A 13498-nucleotide genomic window follows, 5' to 3' on the forward strand; every position below is an offset into this window, starting at 1 on the left:
GTCTATACTAATCCATCAATAATCAATCATGATGGCACGTGATGGCAGCCATGTTAATCCACTGATGATCTACCTACCCTGTATCAAGCTTGCAAAATCAATAAAGCCATGAAAGCTTTGCCTTCTGGTCTTCCACACATCATTTAAATTATCTGGTTAATACAGTTTGATACCATACAACTGTTGTTTGCTTTGATGTCAGATGAATGAGAAGAAGAAAAAAAGAAACTGTCAGCATTTACATTTTCTGAATTCAGGAAAATCCCCATCACTGGATCATACCATAAGACAATTAAATTATGTTAAGGAGCTTGGATGTCATATTTAGACACAAACATTAGGTGAACAAGACATATACAAAGGTTGTTTGCAATAAGGCTAAATAAGCATTTAGACTTATTGCATAATTTCCCCACATTTTTCCTCATGGTTTTAAAGATTTTCCATTTGAAACTGAGTGTGTATACTATACCTGAGAATAACATAACAGTCTCTTAAAACAGATTGTATTACATTCCACAGTTAACCCACCTTCCTACATAAGTAACCTATTTGTTCAAATTGATTTATTTCCAAATCGTCCCTGTTGGTCTATGTGCCGACCTAAAGCCACTACCAAAACGGATGAGACTGGACTCCACTCCACATTTTGTGTCCCTCTCTGGCTCCTCAGTGTATCTGATGTGAACACAGCGCTCCTCTCCACAGCAGTTCCACTTCAGCTCAGCAATCAGCGGCTTCGTCTGCTCAGCGAAGTTGAGTCAACACGCTGGGAATCGCTCTGCCTGGATTCATGTGGCACCTCCACATCTTTTCTTAAAAGGGACTTTTTCTGTCATTCTCTGATAGAAACTCGTTTTGCTTGAAATGTGTTGTTAGATACTAATAGTTGAGTTGCAACCATTAACCGCTCAGTCATTAAGTACCTGCGGATCTACTGCAGGGGAGTTTTCACCAGCAAGGATACTGCAGAAAACCTTAAACAATAAGGATCTTCACAGAACTGAAACAATGCTCAGACTAGGGACCATCATTTGCACTTTTTCTGTGCTGGCTATTGCAGCAAGAGCAGATTTTAAGGCTCGGAACTGTAGCGAGGTGCGGGAGGCTTGTATCGGGAAAGGCTTCAGTTTCGCACATGTTCCTCTTCAGGAGATCCCAGGTAAGTGGCACAAGTCAATGAGGCTAAAGACCTGCTTAACAAGACAATATGAAATTATTTTGTGAGAAAATAGAATGCTTAAAAAATATATATACTTTGTTTTTATTATCAAGCTCCGTATGGTTTGTTACAAATCCCACACCTTTAATATGCAAAGTGGCTTAATAAATACACCATTACTGTAGATATGTTGTTGGATGTTGAAACTGTAGCTGCATCAAACTAATCTGTCAAACAGCAACCCAACCACCTGTCACTCACTAAGTTGCTGCAAATCAAACGGACGAAAGTTATATCAACATATTCTGCATTTACCTCCCTGGATGGTCACCAACAGCTGCAGCCTCCTGCAACAAGCACCCATCTGGAAACTGACAGGCCTGCTGTAATCAGGAACACTCCTCATTTAACACGCCTGAACCCAGTTAAAAGCTGGTTTACTGATTGTATATCCATCCTGCCATAACAAGATATCATCAGGTGCATCAATACTGAATGTGTGAAGAGTGAGTGCCCCAGGCAGCTGTGGGAAAGATCTGTGTCCAGTAGAGGTCTGCGACTGTACTAACCAAGCAGAGATAATGAATGATCAACTGTGCAGATTAACTCCTGTCTGGAGAAAATTAAGTGATAAGGTGAAGTGGAACTGCTGGCTCTTGCAGTCCTTAATCATGAGTCAACTACATAATTACAGCCACTACTACCCTTTGGAGCAGTTATTTTAAATGACTTATATAATAAATGTCCTATTAGCGTATTAAATGGACAGAGTTAATACATAAAACGACACCATTTTAATAATGTCTAGTTAGAGCACCTACTGACTTGGGAACCGAAGTAACCTTTTTAAAAGAGAGAAATTCTCAATTCATGCATATACATTTTATTTTAGCATTTCAGATCATTTCAAAATATGTCAGTCACTCCATTCAAAAATATTATTGTGTGATTTCACATGATCAGTCAAAGTCATATTTTTCTTATCATGTTAATGTGTGCAGCTGTAGAAAAGTAATTACTCCAGCTGAGTTGTCTCTCAGGTTGACATTGTTGTGCTTCAGGGCCAATCATTCTCTCTATAAAGCAGGAAATCTGGCACATGTAAAATGCTGCATATTTGATAACAGGCACACCTGTTCAGAGCTGGGTTGAATAACCTACTGATTAAATCCTTTGGATCTGAGTCTCTGACATCACAATTAATCTCCTAAATGAGTGAAAAATTCAATCTCTCTCATCTCTGAGCGTTGTCACCCTGAATAAACGTCTTTTGATGTGGTCTTTGAATGAGTCATAACCTTACGTGTCTGCAGGAGAGACAACGCATTATCAACACCTCAGCAAATTCACACAGTGATGGGCATGCCCTTCAGCCTTGGGACTTATTGCCTCTCACTCATGCAAACAATAATCGAGGTGAGACCTACCTTAGCTAAGGTAAAGGTTGAGATACCTTTTATTTAAAAAGTAGCAGAAGCTGAACTACATTTTCACTTTTCAAACTCTGGAGACTAATATAATGTTGAATTGGTTTTGAATTTTATCATGGATGGTACTTTTCTGTGCTATTTCCAATGGGTCTATTGAGAATAGAGTAGTATTTTGTCAGTAGTCTATGCTTTAAATAAATCAGGCATTGCATATGTATGTTCTATTTCCAATTAAAGTGTACTTATACAATATACAAACAAAGATAACATACAGTTACAAATTGTGTGTAGGACAAAAGCAGTTCATTTCATTGAGGTATATTGTTCACATTTTGCAGGTTTTACTGACAGACATAAACACTGCACACATATGGCAGATTACATTACACACAGATTCCTAATATAAGCGGTTTATTATGTGTCACCGAAGGGGTTAAGAGTCCATGTGGCAGATGGGCAGCATCCTTACTGATGACATTACCTGGAGTTAATATTCCAGCATGCTACTTGTAGATTAGTTGGCCCTCGTGGGACTCTGTTTCGAGAGCCTCTTAAAGCTTCCCGTATAGCTTATTGTTTCTGTCAGCCTTACAACTGCCATCACACTCTATTAATTTACTGATGATTTGGCAAAAACGTCAACCTTCATGTTACTGGTCCACCTCTACAAACGATGGTTTGACTGCTGCCACATCCTTCATGTTGCTCTTTGGAGTTTGATTTCTTGATATCTCTGTCGTTATCCGAGACGCCAACATCAAATTGTAGTGACAACAGGATGTGTTTGTGTGTTCCTTTTTCTTTTTATATTAGAGACCTTATAAGACATGAACTTAGACAGAAACCACTCGCTATCCCTTTTGACGTTACCTACAGTTTAATCCCAGATATTTGGACTTGTTCATTCAAGTAATTCCCATTATACTACTGTTAAATTATTATCACACTTACTATGTTAATGAATGATTGTTTTACTACGAGCTATTTGCCTTTGTCAGATGTTTCTTGTTATTCATTCATTGTTGCCTTTCACATTTTGATTACACCATATGTTTCTGGCTAATATGAAGCACTTATTACAACCATACAAATATAATGGAGAAAAAACAGCAGGGTTTTTGTACTCAGCGCCTTTACACTGCTCAGCCACTGAAACAATATGTTCTTTCTGAAGCTAAAAATGAAAGGCTTACAATCCCACACTCTGGGTCAAACAGAAGGAGGAGGTCAGGTGGAATGAAAGCAGTGGTCAGTGTTATTGACAGAAATGTTTTTAAGATCCAAAGCTTAAAGGCTCAGTTGGAACAGTAATTCCACAAGACTGAGGCGATGCTTCTGCCCGCTGACCAGGCCAGGCTGGAGGGTGTCAACAGCTTTGTGGTGAAGTCATTTTAAACCACGGGAGCATGATCTTTTGGATTGCTCAAGTGCTCACATATCTAAAACTGCCCAGAGCGTCTCCCCCTCCACTGCTGAACCATCCCTTTTAATTATACTGTTAATAAGAGTGTCACATTTTTGCTTTTTAAATCCGCTTCTTTGCTCTGGGTAAAAATCAGACCTGCACCCTGCAGTCTAGCCCCAGCTGTCACCAAACGTCTGAGACGAGATGGAAAGATATGAGTAGGGAGTCACACTCCTGACTGCTGGATTCAGAACTTCCTAGCATGTCATAGTCTATTGACGGCCGGCTCTGTTTACTCGCAGTCAGGAGATGGAGATGGGACAGAAATAACGGCGCTGATGTTTAATGTGATCCAGTGCTGCCTGCACAACATAGCAAATGATCTCTGCTGAAGCGTGTAATGTGCACAGGTTCTCTTCTGTCATGTAATGGGATGGAGAGGATTAAAAAGGGCTAAATGGGAGTGCCTGCAGAGGAAATGGCCAGGTGCCCTCACAGCATAGTGCTGCTGTGATGTATCGTCAGATTATTGTGACCTTCCTGCCACTCATTCATGTGGAGAGAGACCTGGCCAAAGACGGGGATCACAGCTTCTGATGGGTTTGTGGTGTGTCTATGTTTTTTCATTTGCCTCCACAAACATCAACATCTTTGCGATAGATTTTCCGATAATTGGACTTTTAGAAGCGTGACTTATTGTTTAAGTTTGTAGCCTATTTTGTAGCGCCAGTATTTCAGGCTGCATTCTTCTATATAAAGTAATGTGAATGTGTCCTGCTGAGAAGCAGGGGGGGGCACTATCAGGGAGGAAGAATCCAAACAATCATCATTTTTTTCCGGCGGCAGAGGGGATTTCTCAAACGCTGCTTCCATCTCCGTGTCATCAATCATGTTCATGAATGCTAGAATGGCCTCATGATGGGCTCTCTCTGTAGGTGTTCCCTCTGAGAGCGGTAGGAGACGTTGTGTACAAGGGTTTTAGGGTTGAAGCTTTGGAATCAGAACAACACTCAGCACTTAAAGAATATCAAAGCATAGAATATCCTATCTCTAATCAAATACATTTTTTAATTTAAATTTGTTTTGACTTGTGTTGTACATTTATCAAATAGAACCATAAAATAGAGTTTTGTGCAGACATGTATTATGTCAAATACCCTGAAAACTTATTTTCTTAGTAAGTTTCTCAATGTTAAGTATGGGTTCCAACATGGAAACAAACTTTCTGTCAACATTTTTCTTGATTTCACAAAATAATAAAATGTTTTTTCCCTTTCTATTTTTGTTGTTGCTTATGTTTCCAGCAAAAAATTAATTGTAATCCAACTTCAGGGTGCTGATTAAGCAATTTAACAAATAAGAGCTTCTGGGTGTTGAAAACTAATACATACAAAATATATGAATTTGGAGGTGTTTGTCCTAACTTAAAACTTCATTTTATTCAGACATTACACACAAGTGTATGGTGCTATCATTGTGAAGCTATAGTGCAGGTAACCTTTAGAGATGTGTAATTTTGCTCTTGGGTTATACTTGATTTCATTAAATGTCTTTATAAACACTGGGGACAGGAGTATTGGTTAACCTTTGGTAATGGTCGTCTTTTTTCATATTTGTTCCTACTTTTAGTACAGTATGTGTAGTACAAGTTAGTTTTAAGTCAAGCTCGGCAGATATTTAGTGTCAGTTTTTGCATGGCCACATGACCACATGCATGAACACACTCATAAATCCAGGCATTAGCATATGTTATCTGACCAACAGTGCAAAACCCAAACTTTTTTATTCTGTCAGTCAGTTGGAAACTGACAGACTATGCTCTGGTGCTTTGTTTCGGCTTCTAAAAGCAAGATGCTGTGCATTTTTGATGGATCTGGGTTTCCTTAGAAAAGGAGGGAAATTCATGTCCTCAGGGGTAGTCTTTTTTTTTTAACACACTAAAAGTCGTTTCTGGATAATATTCAAAACCATAATCTTGTTTGTGACCCAGGCTTTCTGTTTATGGTTTTTGTGTCCTTCAGCAGGGTTTATGCCCAACTTTCTGTTGCTGGTTCTGAAACTTTAATAGAGCCGACACAGTTTAACAACAACATGGATTTTAGCTGGCAGTTATTAACTGCTGTATGTTTTCCTAATTCACAGACAATATTATATATATATATATATATATATATATATATATATATATATGGGTGTGAACACAGCCATAAACAATTAACGTTTGTCACAATCATCTGAGATAAATCCTCTGTGAAAAATAAAGACAATTGATTGAAGTGATTCTCCTGAGACGGCATGGCTGTTTTCATGGCTTAAGAATAATTAGAAATGCGAAAGAATGAGTGCTCCTGTTGTCAACAAGAGATTGAATAGATGTTATTTTGATGTATTAGTTCCTGTCAACAACTGTCCAATTAAATTCTAACTTGGAGCCTCTGACAAGGAGCTTTTTTATTCCTTATTTCACAAGCTGGCATAAACACATCTCCTCTAGTCACTGATTCTGTTTTTGTATTGTTTTTCATTTTTCGAAACTCTTGACCCGTGTAGACCACACACTGAACAATACACGCCTGATTTGTAACAGAAACAGAAGCTTTCTACTCCTTTTGGTGTATTGATAACCATTATAATTTGTATCAACCAAAGGCAATTCATACAGGGGACATAATTCTCTTCACATACTACAAGGCTCTTAATAAACCTTTTTTATTTCCTCACTTTGGAGTGGGAGATGGATAAGAGGTGTTACCTTGGATAAATTCTGAGATTGATTTCACCGTCATATTGTTTCTCACCTGCAAACCATAAAATGCCACCATGTTGTCCTGTCTGTGTAAGATTTGTGGATGAATAGCCCCGTTAAATTCTCGAATGTCCCTTAACTGACATTTTTCTGACATGTCAGAGTCTGTTTATTTATGTATTTTAGAATTGTTTACACATTTCACGTAGTATATCACTGTCTCTTTTTAAGCCTTCCCTGACTTTTCATAAAACAATCCACAGGATCAATGCGAGTCTCGTCATTGACATGAGGATCAAATGTAGGCTTATGACTGTGACGTATAGCTGGTACTTTTCCCTGACACCTCATCTGCCTGTCAAAACCTAGCCATCATGAAACAAAGCCCCCTCGAATGCCTCATCGCTGTTGTTGGATCTATCTTTAGCCACACGTCTACCACTCCCGTTGACAGTGTCTGACTAGACATGATGTGCAACCGGATAGGACGCTTGCCTTTTACTCTGCTCCTGACGACGCTCAGGTGTGTTTTAGCAAGCTGCAGTGAGGATCTGTGTGTTGTACAGTTGTGTCTTCTCCTTCTTACTAAAGCAGCCTGCTCACAAGAGGACACTGCAACAAGGCAGCAGAGTTAATAATGGTCGGAGTCTGTAAACTACGCTGTAAATGCTGAGTGAAAGGTAATGATCAGTGCAGGTCTCAAGGCCCTGGAGGTCTCCAAACAGCCACCAGCTGCTGCCTGTAGCGCAGTCCTCCGCCATGCTCCACTTAACAAGTTGACGCAGAAGAGAGTGGCTTGCCTGCTCACGTCTCATTCTCAGGGGCTTCTAGGCGTGCTGCCCATGCGGATCGAATATCCACACCGTCTTGTCATGCCCCCACTAGGCTTTTTATTACACACTCCTCAATAAATATCAAAGCCAGACATAGTGCTACATGCGCTGCATATTTGGTGCTTGTCATTCCTAAATGTGCTGCACATGGTGTTAGGGAATCCATACATTAATCTCAGCTGTAATGATATTGGTGCACCTTGCAAAAGGGTATGGCACATGAATATTCCATAGGTATTTTCTCAGGGTCGTGGTTGTATCTTGGCAAAGATTAATACGAGGGAGATCTAGCCTTTGTGTATTGTTTTATATGTATTCCCTCACTGTAACAAGTAAAGCAAGGCTAGAACAGTCTTTTAGTGTTATTTGTTTTCTCATTACTTTCTCAACTATTGATTTGGTTTTTAAAATATCAGAAGATTATCATAATCCAAAAAAATAAACATTACTTTATTTACTTTTTCACATAACAAAAAAAGTATTTTTCCCCGAAATTAACTGAAATAACAATGAAATTATTTAGATATTTAACAAATAATTTCCTTAGTTCTAAAGGATTAGTTTACAAATTACATGTCACTTGTTTGACGCTTTTAACCAAAGCAACTTACATACTTGATACTGTGGGCACTCCCCACAGGAGCAATTTGGTGTGAAGTGTCTTGCCCAGGGACACAACGACATGCTGACTGCAGTGGGGTTTGAACCTGTGCTCCCCTGATACGAACACCAACGCACTAGTCCACTGCGCCACAGCCTCTCGGAAGAAATGTATTCAATCAGTCACCCTTAACTTTTATGGCCTTATCTTCTGTACTAGAATACCCAAACCTTTCATATATGAACCAAAATGAGTAATTGCAAAATCAAAGATGGTTCTATATTCAAGAGCCACAGTGAAGCCCAGTTTCTGGGAACAATTACCTTTTTTATAGAAATATATTGTCTATAAAAACCCGTTCCTCCTCTACTACTTCTTCAAAGCCTCTACACATTTTTTTTCTGCAGTGACAGGGGCGACTTATGCATTTATATTTTTCTCCTCAAAGAGATTTCTTTATCGTAAATTTAAACATATTTCAATATGAATCACCACACCGTTGAGGCAACATTTGACTGTTTTATCATATACACAGCTTTGCACATGGAATGTTGCTGTGAAATGTCTTGAAATATTAAAAAGAAAATACTGACACATTTGCGAGGGGTATGAAACTGTTCCAACATCTTTATTCTTGTCCTTTTTCCCTTCACGCTGACTCTCCTGAGGATGTAGAATGCCATCATACCATTGTACTTTGCTGCTTTTATTGTAGACTGTTTTATGTCGGTGAGAATTCATTTCTCTTGAACCTGTCCTCATTCACCCAAGGACATACTCCTCTATATCAGCATCCCCCAGTTATTTAAAACATGAGCATGCCTTTCATTATGACTTCTGACATGACCCAAAATGTGATGGGAATAATGTCATTCAATTTTGATTGATGCAAGTTCGAACTTGAGCGAGAAACTTGTCTATTCTGTACACAAAACCCTCTGGAGACACTATTATGTAAGTGCAAGGGAAGACTGTGTGTAGTGCACACATGAATAGGTGCATGCTGATTCATATGCTTTAAATTCCATCCTCATTTGCTGTGGTTGTTTAGGAACTCAGCGTCTGATTAGTTAGAGGAAATGTTTCAGGAAAACGGAAACAATTTACATTGACTGCCTTGGATGTCTGAAAGCATACAACAATGAGTGGATATGAAAAGTGTTGGATAGAACAGCGATGTAAAGCAACCAGTAGTTTAACTATATTATTACAAGGTAAAACGATTTTTGATCTTTATCATTTATATATGTGATTATCATGAAGCCTGACAATGACATGCATTTTCATTTATTCATTCGTCTATATCCAACCACCCACTTACATTGGAAGTTAGACTAATTCATTAGTTGATTTGGTCATGCATTTTCTCATTTATTCATAGTTGGTCTGCTCATGCATATGTCTGAAGACGTCACACTTAAACAGCCTCCTCCCAACAGTGTTTAAAGTGCAATCTGCTTTGTGTTGTGTCCGTGCTTTGGATTCAATAATGTGACTAAAATAGCCTTGTCTCAAATAGGCCAGCCTAAATCACTTTAGCTCAGATTTTTCAAAAATGTTTAGCAGGACATCTTCCACTGAGAATCTCTCAAGCCCATTAGCTAGAAGCTCTAAATAAGCCCTATAAAAGCTTATATGATAACAGAGAGTTAGAATTTAAATGAGTGCAATACTTTTGTATGCAGCTCTAACTGGTCCAGGCCGATTCTGTTGCCCATCTGGCATTGGATTAGATGCAGAAAGTCTTTTCTCTTGGTTTGTATTATCAAAGCAAACATCAACTAAACCATTTCAGAGCACATTGAGCAAAGCAAAATTGAATAAAAATAAAATTACATTATACCGTTTTCATGTGGGGTTACCATTTTTTCTTAAGTGACTGACATTTCTGAAATAAGGTGGTTAAATATTAAATCATCAGATGATTGATGACAAGGAAAAATGCATTGACTCAAGTCATGTCTGACTCAATATTTCCTGAAAGGAGACAAACTTTTTTTGATGACTAAAATAAAGGAATCCAGAGTTTTTGTTAACTACGTATTTTACTAAAACATAAAGGAATTCTGACTTCAACACATGAACTCTTAAGCTAAGACATACATGTTACAGCTCCAGATTTCAGATGGCCTTTTATTGCCTTAAGATGATGAAGTGATGTGAAAAGGACACTAAAAAAGCTTCTCTTATTATGTTTGAGTGTGGCTCCAAGTGTGTAAACCCATAGAGTTTGTCGGAGGGAATCCTGGGACACAGCAGATGGCCGAGCACATGCTGGGTCTCTTTGGCCAGGTACACTGAATAATACTTCTGAGAGTTGGCCCGTGCTTTATGCAGAGGGACTTGGACTCTTAACTCTCCAGGCTGAAGTTTGTAAACGATGTCCTCATGTCTTCATATAGAGATTATTAGAAACGATTGTGTTCAACAGAGCATATTAAACATGTAAGTATTTATAAAGCTATGTGTTTAGACAGTGAAGTTCTTAGTTGTGTTCATTGCTTCCTCCTTATAATTCTCTTCCCTTCTACATTCATGCAGGGACAATCATATAAACCTAATAGAAATTATAAATCAAAAAGTATAAAGAAATAATTAGATACAAAAATGTGTTATATTTACTTTACTTTTTGAACAATGACTTTCCTATTTTGGAACATGCATGGGGTTTAGGTATTATCGCATAATTAGAGATATACCATAAGTAAATGAAGTAATGAGAATATTTAAAAACAGGTATCAGAAAAAAATATCTAACCTGTAGGATTATACACTATAACAGGAATCTTTGACCTGGTGAATGATGGGGAAATGATTACCAATGTTTACAACAAAGGACATTATAAGTTTATTACATTTGCAGTGCATAAATAAATCAATGAGATCCTACTAATAGAAGAAAAGTATGCATCAACATGTAAGCAGAAGCAGTAAGAAGGCAGAATACATTTCTTTTTCCCGCCTCGTCATTAGTGATAACAAGGTCAATTACAGACATGGCAGTGACGTGGAGTACTGTAATTGCGACTCATGATGATAGCTCGTATACAAAGGCGTTAATAAATGTGCATGCATAAACCTCTATCATTAACTCTCAGTTTTATGTTTTTCGCAGTTTTGTTAAAGAGTTAACACTAGTGACGTAACATTAGTATGTATTGAATCTGCGTCTTGTCATTAATATGATAATGTGTGCAGGATCTGCTGCTCTGTATGCATGTTAAACATCTGGTGCCATGGCTCGATGCAGAGTCAAGTTATGCGTCTTGCTGGTGGCTGTGGACAAATAAAGGACAGGGAACGGGTGGGTACAGTGAGGTTAGGCTGGGACAAGTCTCTCTTTCTCACTTCAACAGCCCTCTTTATTCTGGATGAAGTGCCAAAGGCCAGCTTTGATACAAGGCTAGAGAAGGGAAATAATTCTCCCTCAGCAACTAAAGTAAGGCTTGCTCGGAATCAGCGACAGCTTCAGATGGAAATCAAACTTGATACCATACCGTGTCAAAAAATCAAACAAAAAAGTCTATCTGCATAAGACTTGGCTCAGTGCAGATCCAATAAAGAAACAAACTATCCCAAAGCTGTTCTGAGACATGAAGAACACTTTTCACAACTGTTTCCACAGACCCTTTGTAACTCTCATGGATCACATCCTCACATCGCTCTATTTTTTAGTTTTAAAGATGGAACCTGAGGTGATAGAAAAGTTGATACAATCTTACAGCGAACAAAATGGGACCCTAGAAATAAAAAAGTGCAAGTTAAACCAGGGGATGAAATATAGTAGAAATTAGACAGTTATTGCAAAAATGAATAAACTGAATCCAAACCGCATGCATAAAGATGAAGTACAGTATTGAGTATTGTACATTTAAGTTTTTTGTATGATGAATCAAGTTGTTTTACCTGTACTATAAGCTATGCTATAACAATGGATGGTGTGTTTGCGTTGTAGTTTTACAGTGTACTTAAATGATTGACAATACAGAACTGTGCCAATTTACAGTTTATCTGGAGAATCTTGCTGAGTTCCATAGAAACGCTTACAATTACACTTTACTACCTGGCAAAGGACTTTAGGGCATCCATCGCCAACGCTCATCTCCAGCTACTTCAACAGTGGTGTTAACTTAAACTTACGGGGCATGCAAATCAATGATGGATAAATGATGCCGCAGGACTGCTGTGGTTTTGTTCTCTTTTATATTTTGATTGTTGGAGAGATAATGCAGTAAGAAACATCACATTTATAATTCAGTCACAAATAAATGTTGCACAAAAGACGTAAAGGACACCTTTAATGACATATTTAAATGATATATTGTAGGGCCATACCTATATAAGGTATATTTATACGTTTCTGTTTTCAAAATACCAAACAGATCATGCATTTTAGCCATGCCTCATTTCGCTCTATTTGCTGTTCTCTAGCCCTGTTCTCATTCGTAACACTCCGTTCGATGTCTCACTATGGGATGCGCCTCATCGCGGAGCAAACAGAAGCATCAATCTCATTACGCCAATCCTGATTGGCTGGTGATCTTGACGTCAGCGTCAGGGAATCTACCCCCTATAAGTAGCTTGCGCTACGCCGCATGCATCATTCAAACACCTCTTCTCGCTTCAGAGCACATCTCTATTGGTTGCCGGGCTAGCTCACACAGTCCACAGACGGAACCAAGCTATCCAAGCTAACTTCGGTCGACGGGCGCTCGCCGGCTACTTTTATATATACTTCTGCAAGAAGACTGTTAATACTAACACACCAATTAGTGTTGCAATCTACCTCACCGTTTATTTCTTCGGAATTAAAGGTAAGGTTTTGATTTTTCAAGCTGGTAACACACCTGTTACAAGCTTGCCTTTCCTCACTACCGACACCACGGTAGCGGGGACGGTTTTTTATTTTTCTCTCTCACACCAGAGCAGGGGAAGATAAAAACCAGTTAATATTCTTTGAGAATAAAATTCTACACCGTCGTTTTTTTCTCCGGATTAACGACAGGTGGGGAAGGATTTTTTCTCAGCAACGTACCTGTTACGAGCGGGTCCTTTCCACGCCTTCACCACGGCGAACGAGATGGACGCTTCTCTCCCTCACACCAGAGGAGTCAGGGACTCGGAGGCTCGGCTCTGCGGCTGCAGGTTGAAGATATCAGACACAGACTCACACCAGGTCTGCTCGTCCTGCCTCGGGCTGGAACACGCCCAGGAGGCTATCGACAACCCCGGCTCGTGCGGGCATTGTGCCCGCTTCACCATCAAGAGCCTCCGCCGACGGCTAGCACGCCAAGCTAGCTTGTCGGGACAGGACCCCCTCA

At 39.1% G+C, this 13498-nt stretch overlaps 1 protein-coding gene across 2 annotated transcripts in view; it reads left to right on the forward strand.

The window, feature by feature from the left end:
• The first annotated feature begins 590 nt into the window (after nt 1-590).
• The window catches only part of gpc6b (glypican 6b), a 90396-nt gene continuing 77488 nt past the window's right edge, over nt 591-13498 (forward strand). The window contains exon 1 of one of the 2 annotated variants that reach the window (XM_079666461.1): nt 591-1162. In XM_079666461.1, the coding sequence (XP_079522587.1) occupies nt 1012-1162 (151 nt within the window). In that variant the 5' untranslated portion in view covers nt 591-1011. The remainder of the gene's footprint in view (nt 1163-13498) is intronic. The other variant, XM_079666462.1, reaches the window with a different exon arrangement.

The sequence above is a fragment of the Notothenia rossii genome, assembly GCF_949606895.1.
Source record: "Notothenia rossii genome assembly, chromosome: 2".
NCBI lineage: Eukaryota > Metazoa > Chordata > Actinopteri > Perciformes > Nototheniidae > Notothenia > Notothenia rossii.